The 17,531-nt window shown below is 46.2% G+C and overlaps 1 protein-coding gene across 3 annotated transcripts; it reads left to right on the top strand.

Moving 5' to 3' along the window:
• Nucleotides 1-179: 179 nt before the first annotated feature.
• LOC148118399 (uncharacterized) lies at nt 180-9,970 on the top strand. 3 transcript variants are annotated; one of them, XM_087900348.1, is made up of 5 exons: nt 180-294; nt 4,141-5,408; nt 5,795-5,992; nt 7,997-8,385; nt 9,714-9,970. In XM_087900348.1, the coding sequence occupies exons 2-3, from the start codon at nt 4,183-4,185 to the stop codon at nt 5,826-5,828; spliced, it is 1,260 nt and encodes a 419-aa protein (XP_087756474.1). In that variant the 5' UTR covers nt 180-294; nt 4,141-4,182; the 3' UTR covers nt 5,829-5,992; nt 7,997-8,385; nt 9,714-9,970. The 3 variants fall into 3 exon arrangements, with proteins under 3 accessions (XP_087756474.1, XP_087756475.1, XP_087756476.1); XM_087900349.1 differs by lacking the exon at nt 180-294 and adding an exon at nt 1,314-1,496; XM_087900350.1 differs by lacking the exon at nt 180-294 and having other exon boundaries at nt 2,950-5,408.
• Nucleotides 9,971-17,531: the final 7,561 nt, after the last annotated feature.

Below are 17,531 nucleotides of genomic sequence, written 5' to 3' on the forward strand. Positions count from 1 at the left end.
GAGACTTGGCATTGATGTGGGAGGAGCCATGAGCAAAGAACTCCAAAGCTATGCTGGCTTCTGGTCAACTGTGATTGGTGCATGGCTCCGTGACCTCACAAGGAACCATTGTGATGAATGAGAGAGGCCCACCTATATTAGGCACCCCCTGGGCCTAGACCTTGTTCTTAGGCTGCAGTGAAACCATTGGTTGGCTGCAGAGGACTTGACTGAAAACAGTGATTTTTATAGATTTTGATTTTTATTGTGCATCTTTGGAAGTGAACATCTGTGATCACCACTGACCTGAACATCGTGAGTGTGCTTCCCAGTGGGGGCGGTTTTGTGTCTGAATTTTGACTGACTTGGTTTAGATTTAGTCTGTGCCTGCTTCAGTTTATTTCCTCATCAACCATTTTCTGTTATTCTCTACACATTCATCTTTGACATTTCATACATTGGTTTATTTCTTTACCTAACTTTTGTTAAGTTAGCTGTAAAAGATAAGGGATTTGGTCGTGCACTTGGAGCATACCCACCTGCCTTGTTACTTTCCCCACCATTTCCCTGTGGTTATGAATCCCCTTACCACATTAAGACTTTTCTCCTGCCCACCATGCCACTCATTAAACAGAACACGCTCTGGAAAGTTTGAGGGTCGACAGTTTCCTGGTGGCCTGGCAGTGTCACAGACAGGCCATCATCCTTTCAGTGTTAAAAACTATGAGTTTAAGGGAAAGGAACTGAGTGTCCTGAGGGTGGAGAGGAAGAGGGCTGCAGTAGCTGGAGTCATCAGAGAATTTGAGGGTCTGAGTGAAAAGGACCTTGAAGAAGCCTGTGTTCACTATCTAGTCCATAGCCTGTCTCTAACCCAGGCTAGCCCAAAGCCGGCTGAGTCCACTCTTGTTGGTACTGCTGCTGTTATTAAAGTCCAAATGTCCTCAAGGTTTGTGTGGGAGAGGTTTCACACCTCCTCAATTCTCTGGATTTCTGGTCTCTAACGGGGTGCTGTTCCAAACATTGTAATACCCTATGGTGGTGGAACCCAGCAAGGGGAATTGAGTCATTAGAGGCAACAGGACATGACAAAGCCATGTAAGCAGCTGCTTCAGACCCATCTTCCCAAGTCCCCAGACATGGATTCCCTGTCCTCTGAGAGTCTGAGCCATAGCACAACCTATGGAGCAAATGTTGTGCTTCTCAGGGAATTGGTCATGGCAGTGAGAAAACCATGCAGTCCTGGGAGACAGAAGGTGAAGTGGTTTTTTTTTTTTTTTTTTTTCGGTTGTAAATAGCTGTGATTGGTTCATTTCCAGCATGACCTCACTGGAGCCATTATGAGGAGTTGCAGACTCGGCCCACATGAGGCCCTGGCTGGGTTTGGGGCTTCTTGCTCTGCAGAGAAACTGTAGCTTGGTTAGCTGAAGAGTTGTTGAACTAATACATTGATTCACATAAACCTTGCTATTACTGATCTACGAAAACCGACGCTGTTCATTTGCTTTGACATCAAAACAGTGAGTTTGCTTCCCAGTTTTCTGGTTTTGATTTCTGTCGCTGAGGTGGTTCTTGACTTAATTTGTGCTTTTCATTCAGTTTCTCTTTACTAGTCCTGTATATCTATTCTTTAGCATGATTCCTTGACATTCTTTAAACTTAATACTTCTGGTTTTCAAAGTTTATTAGTATGGACAAGCTTTAAAGCCATCTCTTTCATCCCCGTGTGAAGGTTTATCACATCTACCTGTGCCATCTTTTATCTCACAGATCCTTTGGAGCACTTAAATGCTCATCTACCCTGGTAGCTATCTTCCACACTTGCTATGTTGCACCCCAACACCCGGCAAAAAAAACCAAAACATGTCATGTGTACCATGAGGTACAGTCCATTTCATCACAGCATCCCAGTGTCGGGAAGGGCTAGCATCCTTTAGATGACCGTCTATATGAGTTTTAGATAAAGGAAATGAAGGTGCGAAGTGTGGAGACGATGTCTGTAGTCATCAGAATACTTAGAGAACTTTAGCATCCTAGTGCAAAGGGCATTGGGGCACACCATGGGTTCATTCTCTAGTCCATACCCGCGTCCCTAGCAAAGGTCAGCACAGAGTTGCTGAGTCTGTCCACCTTGTTACTATATCACTTGTTACCTCATTACTGTGATACCTGATTACTATGTTCTTAAAGTCAAAGTGTCCTGCTCAGGTTTGATAGGGAGGTACTCACACCTTCTCATGTGTCTGAATGCCTGGGATCTAGCAGGAGGTGCAGTTTGATGCAGTTTGGGGAAGTCATAAAAGCCCAGGGCATCAGGAAGAATTGGGTGACTGGATGCACCAGGGACCAGCCAAAGTCATGTACCCAACTTCTTTAGATCTATCTTCCCAAGTCCCCAGCTCCTCATCTGCCATCCCTCCCTGTCCCCTGAGAGCCTGAGAGAGGGTTACCCTTTGTCATTTAAGCTGTATTTTGTTGGGGATTTGCTCACAGCCTTGACAAAAGTTATGTAGTCCCTGGAGCAGGATAGAGAATCATCTTTTGGTCTTTTTGCTGTTACTGGTCCATTCCTTACTGTGACATCACAAAAGGCCTTTGTGAGAAGTTATCAAAATCTCTTCTTATAAAGCCCTGCAGCAGACTGCAGTTTGTCTTGATGCTGCAGAGAAACTCTTGTTGGATAGAGAGCAGCTAGACTTCTATACTTGACCTCATAAACTGGAATCTCCTAATCTCTTGAACCTTGACATTGGGAGATTTCCTCTTTGTTGGCTGGATTATGTGTTCAGTTGTTCTTTTTGATAAATACACGCAGTGCTTTTTGTTGAGGCACAGATTTCTGCTTATGTGTTCATTTTGCTTAATTGTTCCATTTAAATATTTTTTGCCACATTTTACTTTGGTTTCATTTTTTTCTTATTTTAAACCTTATCTGTATGAAATAAGGAATACTACTATAGATGTATACAATGACCTGGGATCCTTTTCATCTGCTCTGTGACATTACAGCTGCCCCTGGTGTGTGCCCCAAAGTCCCCCATTTCAACTAAGGTTTGAGCTATTTATCCACAGCTCTATTCACCATTTCTCTGGAACTGGGAGGAGGGTTTTGCAGTGCGAACCTCATGTCTATTTCTTCTTCAGAGAATGACAATACTTGATGGACCTCTTCACTTGATCTCCTTACATGCTTGTTAGTTTCCCCATAGAATTGTCCTAGGATTCCCTGTTAAACTCACTGTGAATAGGAAACATCCTAGCTGTCATGGATTGTTTGAATTTGTGTGAAGAAGCAAGGAATCTGATAACAGATGTACAAGTGGATATTGGTCAAGGACACTGGAGTACACTTAATCCTCTGTGTGTGTGTTTGTGTGTGTGTGTGTGTGTGTGTGTGTGTGTGTGTTGTGGTTGTTGTTGTTATGGGTTCAGCCTCAGGGTTATTCTGGCTTTCAAGACTATATTTGCAATGACCTTTCTTCGTCTCTTTTTGATGCTTCCCGGGGAGCACTGGTCTCCATTGTAAGGAAAGACCCATCATGCACTCTGTTGGTCCTGGGATGTCCTTGCTAACAGAAGTTCTGTTTCTCTTTCCATCTCATCCCTAAATTGATCACATTGTTTTATAACATCTGGAATTGATCCTCATGCCCGGGGTGGATTAGCTGGAAGGCAACAAGTGCTATGTAGGTTTAATAACATCTTATCAATGTTAGTGTCTCTTATATGATTCAAGAAATCTCTTGCTTACAGGAGTATCAACTCTCTAGAGTCAGTTCACATCACACACACACAGGGTTCCCTAGGTCCTACTTGTCCTTCCTTCATACTTTATGTCTTGTCTCACATTTCAAGAGTTTGAATCTTCTCTCTGGGTGATGCAGGTCAAGGGTTTGTCAGACTTCATCCTTTCAAATCACCAGATCCTTGTTTCTTTGGTCTCTGATTCAAACTCTAAGAGACCACTTATTTCATCTCTGCTCTTTCTTATGCTTTCTCATAATTGCTTTGGGGTTTGGGTTGACATTTATTTTCTTTTTAACCTCTGACCCTAAGATGTGTCATTAGGAGGGTTGAGGTAGCTAATTTATTGATGACTTTCATGATTTAGACATTTGGAGCAATAACTTCTCTACTAGACCGCTTTTGTCTTTTTCCTTCTAGGATCTTGTGGTGGTCCCATCCCCCACCTTAAGGGTGGGGGTCATGGAGGAGGAAAGTGGAATACTGTGGCATAAGAGCTGGCCGGTTTTGTTGGCCTCAAAGATTTATTCTGAGGAGATGGAGAGTACTAACTCGAATGAAACTGATCTTGACAGTGAGTCAGAGGAGGACTACTTCTCCTGCATGGAGGATTTAGACATGGAGGATGACAGCGGAGAGGCTGAGGTGCAGGAGAAGGGCAGGATCACCATCCATCGTGATCCCCCAAGTCACACTGAAGACCCTGAGGTCATGAAGGGCACTGGCCTCAGCAGGGAGAATGAGGGTACCATAGGTGATGGCCCAAGAGAGGGCATAAAAATTGATGTAACAGATTGTGATCCCTTGAGCCAGAGTGAAGTCCCTGAGGTGACCGAGGGCACTGGCCCCGGCAGGGATATTGAGAACACCACTGGCCATGGCCCAAGCCGGGACATAGATATTAATGTAACCTATTGTGATCCCCTGAGCCACAGGGAAGACCCTGAGGTGACTGAGGGCACTGGCCCCAGCAGGGATATTGAGAACACCACTGGCCATGGCCCAAGCCGGGACATAGATATTAATGTAACCTATTGTGATCCCCTGAGCCACAGGGAAGACCCTGACATCACCAGGGGCACTGGTCCCGGCAGGGATACTGAGAACACCCTAGGCCATGGCCCAAGCAAAGACATAGAAATGGATATAACCTATTGTGATCCCCTGAGCCACAGGGAAGACCCTGAGGTGACTGAGGGCACTGGTCCCAGCAGGGATATTGAGAACACCACTGGCCATGGCCCAAGCAAAGACATAGAAATGGATATAACCTATCGTGATCCCCTGAGCCATAGTGAAGACCCCGACGTCACCAGGGGCACTGGCCTCAGCAGGGAGAATGAGGGCACCATAGGTGATGGCCCAAGCCAGGGCACAGAGAATGATGTAACATTTGGTGGTCCTGTGCCCCCATGTCTATATCCCAAAGTCATCATTATCCCTGGCCCCCCCTGGGAGAGTGAGGAGTCCCTGCACCCTCTCCTGAGCCAGAGGGAGGAATATGAAGAATCCGTGGGCACCCCGCCTAGCCCAAATGTGGACCGTGAAGACAACTTGCATGCTGAAAACCAGAACCCTGACAGAAAGAAGAGATGGCGCCTTAAAGGGGTGAGGAGGCAAATCCGTCGTCTGTGCTGCTGTTTCTTCTGTTGCCTCCTCACCCCAACGGAAGGAGCCCCAACCCCCAGGTGAGGGACAGGGAGAGGTGGGAAATGGAGTCCCAGTGAGACCGGGTAGACAAGCCCAGTGATTTCTTGTGTATTTGATCTTGGCTTTTGCCAAGGATATGCTGCACCAGTTATAGGACATGAACCCTAATATCTGTGACTCTAGAAGGAGCTTTCCCACTCTACCCCTTTATATGGATTTGGGGGAAGTTGAGCCTGAAGCAGACAAGCAGAGGATGCAACCAGGGGCAGCGGAGGGAAGGAGAGGGGTTTGGGCTTTGGGAAGGGAGATCAGGTTAGGCAAGAAGAATCATGTAGAGAGCTGTGGGACAACAGGCTAGCCCAGTGGTGAGTCCTGCCTGTGTCAGAGTCACTAACAGAGTCCTTTGCTTGTGTCTCCTTTCAAGGTCTGAAGAACAGGCCTGGGGCCATGGTTCGTAAACCATGGCTGCTGTTCGGCCTGGTGTGGCCTACCAGCCACAAGAGGGGGCCAGGCCGGAACAGAACATTTGAGAGCCATATACCTGAAGTCATCACGCCTTGTGACACAAGGCTAGCTCTCTATCCCTCCTCTCCCTGCAGTGGGAGCTGTTAGCTCCCGCAAGGTAAGCTCATACTTGTCCCAGCACTATGGCTGGACACAGAAGTCAGACACACGGCCACCCTGTTTTAAAAAGCCAGCCGTCCGACTTCTGCAATCCACGTTATGCAACTTCATGTTCCACACGATATGGGGTCTTCATCAAATCATCCCATAATTTTTGAAGATCCTTATTGATAAACAGCTGTAAAGAACTCCATGTACAGGGCAGAGAGGAGGAGAGGGGTCTGTGGGACAAGGCAAGAGAGAAGAAAATCAGTAAGACAGTGAGGGGGACAGGGCATGACGCTGGGGAAGGGGAGGGGTCTGCCCATAGGAAATTCCAGTTCCAGTCAGGCAGCAGAGAAAAAAAGAGATGAGCAGGTAGGGCAGGAACAGGGACCTTGGGTGGGCTGATCGGGAGAAACTCCCTGGAGAAGAGATATATGGGGTGCAGGGCATGGGTGCCCAGGAGCAGAAGACCATGCCTCCCTAGGGGGTTCAAGCCAACCCCTTCCCAGGAGCCTCCTCTTCATGCTCTATCCAACCACAGGCTGATCTGGTAGCGTCTGCGTCCTTTTCTTCACAGCCTCCTGCCACCAGGGTCCATGCTGCCCTTCCCATGTTCCAGAAGTTTAGAAACTGTGGTAGTATTTTTATCCCAATGAATGATTCTTTTCCTCTGATTGACTAAAATTACAGGACTTTTTTGGGTACTGTGAAAAGGTAACTAGGACTTGAGAGGACTGTGGAACATCACTGCTGGACAAGGTCTGCGTCCTTGGCCGGCTTTGTGTCCAGTGATGACATCCAGGGTCTAGATTGGGGAAAACAGTCACTGTCATGGAGCTACAAGGTATCAGCCAGTGTTATTGTGTACATTCTTGCTGAGTGAGGTGTCTGCAGAATTCTCATGGTCACCATGCAGGTTGTGAACAGCTCTGTGTCAGCGAGAGCTTCCCAGCTGACAGGAAATCCAGGGTTCTTGTCTGAGGGGATTAATTGAATCAGTGGTTCTCAATATTCCTAATGGTGCAACCTTAATACAGTTCCTTATGTTGTGGAGACCCCCAAAAAACAGTTACCTTTGCTCCTGTTTCTGATCTTAGGTGAGCCTCTGAAAGGCTCATTCAATCCCTAAAGAGGTTGAGACCCACAGATTGAGAAGCGCTGAAGTGATGAATTAGTTTGAGTTCTCTGAATGTCTCTGTGTGGAAGATGAGTTTCGGAAGCCTGATCTTAACGGAATCCACCAATGAATCGGGCTTTATGTCTGCTGAGAGTGCTGGCATTGGTTTTTCTGAATGTGGGTGTTGCATCAGCTTAGCAAACAGTAATCTACTTCCTCAGCCACCGCATAGCACAGCTTGCACACACAGTCTCTGTGGCAGCCTACAGTGCCGAACTCTAGTGTGGATGGAGCAGTGGGTCAGCAGGTCATCCTGAGGAGGGCTTGACACTTGTCTCCCTGTGTTATGAATCATTTGCCAGATACCCTAGGCCCTTTGAGATAGGACCTTGGTGCAGACAGATACCTATTCTAGCATTCACTTACTGAATTTGCCCATTCTGCTGTCAAAGCACTGTGGCCAAGGTCACTTAAGCGAGAAAGCATGTTATTTAGGGGTCCACAGTTGCAGAGGGGGACAGGACATGACCACCCTGATGGGAATCTAGCAATAGGCAGACAGTCATGGCATTGGAGCTGGAGGTGATAGCTGACACTGATTCTCAAGCGACACACACACACACACACACACAGAGAGAGAGAGAGAGAGAGAGAGAGAGAGGAGAGAGAGGAGAGAGAGAGGAGAGAATGGATGGGTTTGGCTGTAGAATCCCTAAAGCTCTGTGACCCCTACTGACACTTCCTCCTTCCAGGCCATACCTCCTGTTCCATATCCAAACATGTTCATCCATGGGGGCCATTCTCATTCAACCTAAGCAACATATTAACCAGGATGGGGAGAGGAAACACTCTTGGGTGGCATCGCCCTGAGTTCTGACTGTCGCTGTCCCCACTTTTCAGCTCTCCTTGCTCTCTCAGAGAGCAGAAGACACCACTGTCTCTCTTGAAAGTTGCAAACCTGCACTTCCATACAGATGTCTGGAAGACAGAAGAGACGCTTGCACTCCAGTTTTATCCATAACGAAGATTCTTTTATGGAGCCCCTCACCTAGAGGAGCCTTGTTTGGCTCTTTGCACCCAGTTGGATTTTGGAACCACCTCACACGGTCAGAATGGGCTAGATAGTCTCAGAAAAAGAACAAACAACAGGCACACCCCTCAATCCTCATTGGGAAACACAACATACAAAACCAGCAGTGGTCTGCCTTACGTGACAACGGAAGTCTAACCACAGTGGCAGCCCGTCAACCAACCCATGCCACAGCCTCTCTGCCAACTTGCTGAAAAAGGTGGGACATTCAGCATTAGTGTCTTCCAGCCCCTGACTATCAGACACAGTAGTCAATGTGAACATAAGTCCTGGAACAGCGTAGGGCACCATGGAGTTTAGGGAGTGCCTTGTCAATCAGCTCCTTGTGTTGGGAAGCCATCTAATCAAGCAAAGGATGATCTTCACAGCTTTCTCATGAGCCTTTGGAAAGCAGGGGGAATAGCAAACTCTGTGTGACTCTGACATCATGATCTGTCTCCTGTCATGGTGAAGCTGAATGGGGGGGGCAGGTGGGCAGGTGGCCAGAGAATTCAGGCTGAGCACCATGGAAGGTTAGAATGGGACACACATGTCTGGTCAGCTCTCCCCAAGCAACGACTGTCTAGCCAGGGACAATGTGAAAGAAATCTGTCCTTGACAGACAAGGTTACAGAATCCATTAGGGACACCATCCAATAAAGCCAGGCCACTTCCTTTCAAAGACTTGAAGGCACCAGCCTCATCTGCCCTTCGATCTTCCCTCAGGAAAGCATGTGGTGGCTTCTCTGCCCCATTCAGACAGAAAATCCACACCGCTCATTTTCACACAAGTCAAGAAACCTTTTTGTTGTTGTTGTTGTTGTTTTTGCTTTTTAGCCAAACTTCCTGATCCCCAGGCTGCTCACCATGGCAGGAAATGGATAATAGCCTTTGGTCTTCCTTAGCTTGCAGGCACTTGTGAACACATCCAACCACAAGCTTTTCTTGCTTTCCATACAGAGCTCCAACAGGGGATTGACCACCACACAGGGTCAATTATTCATTTGTTCTGTTGACAACATTAGGCTCCTGAGAGATATCATGAGATGAGAATGTAGCCATCAAATTGCCCTCCTAGTGACAGGAATAACTCACTCCACCAAGTGCTCGCTCTTCAAATGTGAGGGCGTGGGGTTAGAACCAGCTGCCACATGAAAGCCTTAAAGGCCAGTGGGAGCGCATCATCCTACTTCTATGGAGGTGGAAGGGAGAAGTCCCCTTTTCATCCTTGTACAGGTGATCTAGAGTTACTGACAAGTCACAGGTTCAAGGAGAGTGTCTCAGGAAGCAAGGTAAGTATGACACTTGAGACCCTCCTACTCACACAGGAGTGGACACAGGCAGTGCTCCAGAAGACACATATGAACCCAGACACACACAAAAGATGGGAGGCATGAAGAAAAGGGAATAGAAAGAAACATGGGTGAAGGCTTCATTTTTCATAAATGATTGTTCTTATGTGTGGGATCGATTTCTCAACCTGCGATAACTGTGATTTTGTCCACAGCATTCTAGCGAAAGGTTTCAACTTCATTTTTGTCTCCTCAGATAAGTCTGCTGAAAATCACAGGTCACTTGAACCTATGAAGACCAGCGGGGTAACCTGTTGTAAGCTGCCTCTGTGGAACGGCAACAGAATGGCATCCTTAGCTTGTGTGGAAGCCTTTCCCACTGCTACCTCTTCGCTTTACTTGGCACATGAGAACTATGTTCCACTCTGAGTTGAAAGAACATTTCAAGGCCTGACATAGACATTCCTCAGTTTATTATTTCATTATTCAATAAATAAATTCCTCTGTTTATTACTTACTTTATTAAACGCTGACTTGATTTTTATCCTGACCTGTGGGGCAATATTATACAGGCCCTACATTGTATGGCAGCCAGACTTACAGGCCAGCTCATACCTGGCCACACGGAAGGTGGTCACATGACTTCCAGACAGGATGTCGCCATCCTAAAAAGATTACAATATGCTAATATTGTTCTGATTCTTTCTTTGCCATTATGGAGATCACCTGGGAAGTGTTAACCCAGGCTACCTGACAGAGCAACCGTACTTGTAGCAACTCGTGTGTCAGGATACCTATGCCTTACTGGTAACTGTTTCTGACACCCACAGACATGTCAAGTCTACAGCATGGCCACAGAGACACCCAATGCTGTTTGTTTTGTTTTGTTGTTGTTGTTGTAGTTGTTGTTATTATTGTGGTTGTTGTTGTTTAAAGGGAGACAGTATTTCTCTGTACCTTTAGGAACTTGCTCTGTAGAGCAGGCTGGCCTGCCTCTGCCTCCCGAGTACTGGATTAAAGGCATGTGCCACCACCACTCCGCAACCTGATGCTTTGATTGCATTGACATGAGCAATCCAGGAAGGAGCTAGGAAGGCCTTCTGGGCTCGGGGTCACATGGTCACAGGGTTCTCATTTGTGGGAATAAAACAAACATTTTCTGTGATGGGCAAATGAAAAGGAGACATCAAGGGATGTAGAGCTGCCAACCACAGAGGAAATGTTTATAGGTCAATTCAACTAAAAGAGGCAGAGAACGCGCCTCAATTCAGATGTCCCTGCTCAGCAGTCCAGCCATCAGCATATCTGCCTTAGGAAATTCAGAGACACAAAATGACATCAGAACAACTAGGGAAAACATGAAAACCAAAGCTAAGGAAGCATACTCTAGAGGCAGAGGCAGGAGGATCTCTGTGAGTTCAAGATCAGCCATGTTCACAGAGCTGTTCCAGGACATCAGAGCTGTTACATAGAGAACCCTTTTCTTGAAGAATCAAAATTCCCCTCCCCCGAAAAAAAACAAAGGAATCTTGAGTCTGTACACTGCTTGGTAGGCAAGCATGAGGCCTGACTTCCATGTCCCTGTATGACAAACAGGAATGGTGACATGTGCTTGGAATCCCACCACCGGCAAGGCAGCCATCTGCTGATTACTGGGTCTCACTGTCAAGTGACCCTGCATCGAAAAAAAAAGTGTGTCTGAGGAACAAACACTGAGGTTCCCCTGTGGCTTCCACATGCACATACACCAAATGAATGTATGTGTACACACAGACACAAGTGCATCTGTATATGTGTGAGAAGAAACAGACACACACACACACGAGAGAGAGAGAGAGAGAGAATCAAAAGATCAATTAAACTTTTGTGGACTGATTGGTGTGTCTCAACCTATTTTGATTTTTGATTCTTTGAGACAGGGCTAGCGGCTCATTCTGCAGTTCAGTGAAGGCCCTATGTATCTCTAATGGTGACCTCAAACATCTACTTGTTCTCTCTACTGCCAAGTACTGACATTACAGGTATTGGCCTCCCTCTGCATCTGTCCAGTGCTACAAATCTGTATCAGATACTGTAGCATGCTGGAGCAACCTTTCTAAGGTAATCCTGAAACCATTTTACAAATTTCATGGAGGGGTTGGAAACAGAGGTTTCTCTGGACTGTACCATCCAGCAGCAGCTTTGAAATAATCCCTCATATTGTTATATTGAGTACAGAATTTTGGCCTATAGTTCAAGCTTATTACTAAATATTTCTTACATTTAAATTAACCTGTTTCTATTAATCTATGTATCGCCATGTGGCTGTGGCTTTACCGGTTCCCTGTTGTCTTGTTTCTCAGGCAGCTGGCTCTTGTCTTATGACTCTGCCTTTTTTTCTCTCTGTACCTCTGTTTGGCTTCCCCAAACCTGCACCCTTATTCTCCCCTGCTGCAGGCCAAATCAGCTTTATTATCAAACAATAAAAAGAGTACATATTCACAGTGTACAGAAGGGCTATTCCACAGAAAGACCTGGCATCAGGAAGTGGAAGGAGAATCTCCTCTGGACTTAGAATTAGTGTGGATGCTCTCAACTCATGTTGTGTAGCTTGGGTCCCTCTTAGCAGATATTCACACCAAGAGAGGTTTCAGAAACTAAAGAAATGGTATCACAGGATGAGAAGTATCAATAGACACCATGATCACCTTCAGTTCCCAAAGCTCAAAGAGACTAGGGACAGAGCCAGTGAGAGCCTCAGAAGAGACAGTCCCTGGTAGAAATGAGGCTAGGAGATGGGCTGACTCCACACAGCCAAACCTCTAGGACCTGATGACGGTTCTGACCAACAGGCAGAAAACTGCTTAGTGTTCTCCATCTTGGGTCATCATCTCTGTCAGGGCAGAGACGAAAGTCTCATCAACACAGATGAACAGACACCACATAACCTCTGTCCTGGGGAATGGGATATGAGCTTCCACCTTCTGAGGAACATTCAGCTCGTGAGAGCCACAGAGAGTGACAATCATGGCGAACATAGGGACTAAGAAAGCGGAACTAGGGATTGTGTTGGGGGGATTCCTCGGTTGGCAGAGTACTTGTCAGACAACAGTGGGACCTACATGGTGTCCCAGCACCCACATATAAAGTCGGCAGCACTAGCACACAGTGGTGATCCCTACTCTTGAGAGCCTCAGGACGGAGTCTAGGAGAACCGATGAGTTCCAGAACTGGTGGGAGACAGTTTCTCTAAATTTACACTGGAAGGGCAGCAAGAACAGAACCATGAGTTGAATTCTGGATCCAAGAACAACTACATAGAAATTAACACATAGATAACACACGCATGCACACACACCCCAAATCATGTTTGGAAAGTTTTCAGCAACTTGTCAAGATGAATCTGTGAGTGCAGCAGCCAGTTGAGCATGGATTCCATGTTCCCAGTTGTCACAAGTTTGTCTGCTTGAGTCAGAATCTTCTTTATCTGACTAGAGTTTAGGATCCATGCACTATGAAACATCTAACTAAATCATAAACACAGATCTGTACACAGTCAACCAGTTCCAGAAGGAACCAGAAACAATGCACTTCTACATTGTAACTCACATGACCTATGCTAACCAGGAAATTCTCAGCAAACACAAAGCAACAGGTATCATCTCAGTGGCAACCGAATGAGTCTGGTCCCCTTCCTAGGAGGCCTGTCCTGTCACAATGGTGTGGTGTCCTGCCAAGCCTGGGGCAGGTGAGGCACATACATTACTGGCTGTCATGAAGAATTCTCCATCATCGCCTAACAATGACAAGGTATCCTCATGTAGACATGTTGATCCAGTAACTCCCCTAGCCTCAGCATGGAAAGAGCAATTCTGCATGTGGAATAAATGGAGTCCTGTGTCCATTTTCTCTGAGCCAGACTCAGGAAGGGTCCACTACTCGTCCTTAGTCCTGTGTTCCCAGGACCCTGAGAGCACTGAGAGGAGAGGGCAGGAATCTCCTACAGCCTACACACCATGGACAGATTGATTCCAGATTAAACAGAGCCTTGTTAAACTATGGCCTGATAAATTGAACATATCTCTGCATACAGGGGTCATATCTCACATAACACGATTTTTACTAAACATCCATCCCAGGCCCCCTGGGGCTGTCCCTGGAGTCCTGAACTTGGCTGGCTCAGTCCTGCACATGCCAGCACCTGTGTTGTGGATCCTTACAGCGAGCTCCTCGTGCACAATCATAGCATGTCGGACGTCATGACATCATCTGCACAGACTTTGTGCTGTGTTTCACCCGTGTCCTCAGTGTCTCTCTAAATCCTCCCCACAGACTAGGGACCAACTGCAGCTTCCCATCAGCATCTTCAGAGGAAGGCTCAGGACACTCCACTCCCTCATCAGGAAACCCTTGTGCTAAGACCAGTATTAGTGATTTTGCAGTGCTTGTGTGAGTGTGTGTATGTGTGTGAGAGAAAGAATGTGTGTGTTTGAGTGAGTGTGTGTGTGAGAGAGAGAGAGAGTGCGTGTTTCAGGAAAACAGACAGTTCCGCAGCATCCAAGTCATCCAAGCATGCAAAGGGTTTCCTGTGATATTCGAAGATAAAATAGGAAGGGGAGCCCAGTGCTGGTGGCACATGTCTTTAATCCCAGCACTGTGGAGGCAGAGGCAGGCTGATCTCAGTGCGTTTGAGACCAACTTGGTGTGCAAAGCAAGTTCCAGGACAGCCAGTACTGTTACTCAGAGAAACCCTGTCTCTAAAAACCAAAAGGAAAAAAAGGATAAAATAACAGGAACGGGAAAAGTAAAAGCTGCGCCTATTTTTCTGGTTTGAGTTGGAGATCAGGAAGCAGGAAGCCTTGGCCATGACACTCTGTAGAATCTGCCATGTGGAGGGAGGAATACCTAGGAAGTGTAAGTCCATTATCTCATTAATGGGATGATTATCTTCCAGTGAGTTATCAAATGAATCTGCTTTCCTGAGGGGAGGCATTCTGGGGAGGGCATTGATGGGCTCAATTACATTAACACCAAAGGAAGGAGACATAATAATATGTAAGGATCTAATATTTAATGCAGATCACACTTCATGATTTCAGCCTGAAGAAGAACTCAGTTTCCATTCTTTGGACAGGAGGAAGTAGCTTTGGATTCACAGATCTCACCAAAGCCAAATATCTCTACCTTGTCACATGGTAGTTTACATCTCAAGCGGGCAATTGTGATGCTGCCTTTGCTAGTGGGCCCAGTGAAGCCAGAGCTGACCTGCAATGCCACTGATGAGGAAAGGGGTCCTCATCAAAACCTCCAAGTCTCCCAGTGTCTGCCTGGCTACGTTAGCAGGGTGGTGGTGGCACACACCTTTAATCCCAGCATACAGGAGCCAGAGAAAAGCAGATCTCCAGAGTTCCAGGACAGCCTGGTCTACAGAGTGAATTCCAGGACAGTCAGGGATAGACAAAGAAACCCTGTCTATTTTAAAAAGCCAAGGAAAGGAGTGGAGAAAGGTAAAAACTCAGTTACAGAGTGGGGACAAGAAGCTAAAACTAGCTCAAGGCAAAGTAATTAGCCTCTGACCTCTGACACAAATAATAAAAACCCAGAGACAGATATTGGGGTTCAAGTTGAAGATCAGGAACGCAAAGTGGGGACACTAGTAGAGCTATGCCTTTCACCCCTACAAAATCTTCAGATCCGAAGGGCGAGATCCCATCTCCGTGAGTCCTCAGACTCCTCACTCCAGTGTGTTCCTGTCTCTTCCCCTTTAGATGTCTCTGCCACCCTAGTACTGGGATTAAAAGTCTGTAGCTCCCATACACTGGAATTAAAGGTTTGAGTCACCACCATCTAGATCTGTTTCTGATTCAATCTCGTGTAGCCCAGGGTAGCCTTGAACTCAAAGAGATCCATCTGCCTTTGTCTCCTGAGTTCTGGGATTAAAGATGTGTGCCACCACTCCCTGGCCTCTGGTGGCTTAGCTTTGCATCCTGGTCTCCAGACAAACGTTATTTAGTAAAATGCACATAAAATATCACTACACTGAACCTATACAATTCTAACATGACCACAGTAGTGAAATTCCACCTGGTCCATCTGTCTCTGCAAACACAGTGCAGACTCCTTCCAGGAGGTGTGTTGTTGTTGTTGTTGTTGTTGTTGTTTTGTTGTTCACAGCCAGACAGCATCTTTTCAGACATTTCTGTTCACACAAACTAAGTGAACTATTTTCTTCATAATACAAAGTAAATTAAACCAGGTATGGGTAAGTACACCCGGAATAACAGCACACAAGAGGTAGAGGCAGGAGGATTCCCATGAGTGCAATGCCAGTTTAGGCTATATAGCAAGTATATCTGATAGCCACATGCTGTGAACACACACACACATGGGAACACATACACATATACACATAGGAACACACATGCGCATAGGACCACACACACATATATACACATAAAAACACACACACTTACACATAGAAACATACACACACATACACATGGGAACACACATACACATACACATAGGAACACACACACATATACATGGGAACACACACACATACATATAGGGACACACACAGACACATAAGAGCACACATATACACATGGGAACACACACACACATAAGAACATATATATAGAAACACACACACAGTATAACAAAAATAATAATCAAAAGTATTTGGAGGCACTGTCAGACGTGGGCTCACGCCTGCAGTTCAAGAACCTGGGAGACAAAGGCAGGAGGATCAGAGGTTCCGGGTCATTTTTGGTTACACAATGAATTTGAGGCCAGCTTGGGCTACATAAGACCCTGCACCCTCCCATTTTGTGGGGATGGGGGGGGCGTTAATCTTTTTCCAGGATTCAAGGTTGCATCAGTGGGTCTATCTTCCACCTTCTGAGTGTTTGGACATGACCTGCTCTTCCTCCCCTGTGAGCGCCCAGGTCTGTCTGTTCCGGGTTCTCCCTTAACAGCCTTCTCTCACCCGGTGTGTGCTTATGCTGCTGGGATAAGAAAGCATTGCTGAATCCAAAGCTGTGGAAATGTATTAAAATGTTTTCATTTCCTTTTTTAGACAGGGTCTCATGGAGCTCATATTGTTCTTAACATATGTCTGAGGATGACCTTGAACTTCTGATCCTCCTGCCTTCACCCCCATATGGTAAGAATAACATGTGTGCCAACATGCCTGGCCTTCCATCCAAGTGCTAACCGGGCCCAGCCCTGCTTAGCTGATGGAATGAGGCTGTATGGTCATAGTCCAGGATGACCGGAGTGTGATACAAGGTAGAGAGTAAAGCTCCTAGCTTGTAGAAGAGATAAGTACCAAGCAGTCACATTATTTGCTTTATATATATATTTTTATATATATATTATATATATTATATATATATATATATATATATATATATATATATATATTCCAGAAGGTAAACTCGGCCACCAGGCAACACTGTTGGCTCTCTGCCCTGTTTATTCACTAGCTGAGTTAGAGTCAGAACAGGTTTTGTATTGTTGTTTTTGTTTTTTGAGGCAGGGTTTCTCTGTGCGTGTAGCCCTGACCTTCCTGGAACTCACTCTGTAGACCAGGCTGACCTCAAACTCAGATCCACCTGCCTCTGCCTCTCGAGAGCTAGAGTTAAATATGTGCACTACCATCTCTTGGTGAGTCAGAACATTTTAAAAGACACATTTTTATTATTTTCAATTATGTGTGTGTAGACATGTACATGTGAGTTCAGGTGTATGTGGAGGCTAGAAGGAATGATCCTGCGGGGCTGAACTCACAGGTGGCTGATGTGGGTGCTGGGAATGGAACTGGGTCCTCTGAATGGCAGTCTTAGCCTCTGAGCCATTTCCCCAGCCCAGAGTGAGACGTCCTGAGAGTAAGAGGTATGCTACATGTAATCTCAGCTCTTGGGAAGGAGGCAGGAGTCTGTGAGTTCAAGATCAACCTCAGCCGTATTGTGAGAATCTGCCTTTAAAAACATTTTGAGAAAGGGTCTCTTGTAGCCCAGGCTGTAGCTAAGAACTTCTGCTTACATGCAGCCTCCCATCCATGTTGCTAAGAACTTCTGCTTACATGAAG

The sequence above is a fragment of the Myodes glareolus genome, chromosome 22 (genome assembly GCF_982192425.1).
Source record: "Myodes glareolus chromosome 22, mMyoGla1.1, whole genome shotgun sequence".
Taxonomy (NCBI): Eukaryota; Metazoa; Chordata; class Mammalia; order Rodentia; family Cricetidae; genus Myodes; species Myodes glareolus.

Bases quoted from the DNA above. Each gene is read 5' to 3' on its own strand.
- LOC148118399 (XM_087900348.1), top strand. From the start codon at position 4,183: ATGGAGGAGGAAAGTGGAATACTGTGGCATAAGAGCTGGCCGGTTTTG. The intron at 5,409-5,794 runs GTGAGGGACAGG...TCTCCTTTCAAG, and splicing joins GAAGGAGCCCCAACCCCCAG to GTCTGAAGAACAGGCCTGGG.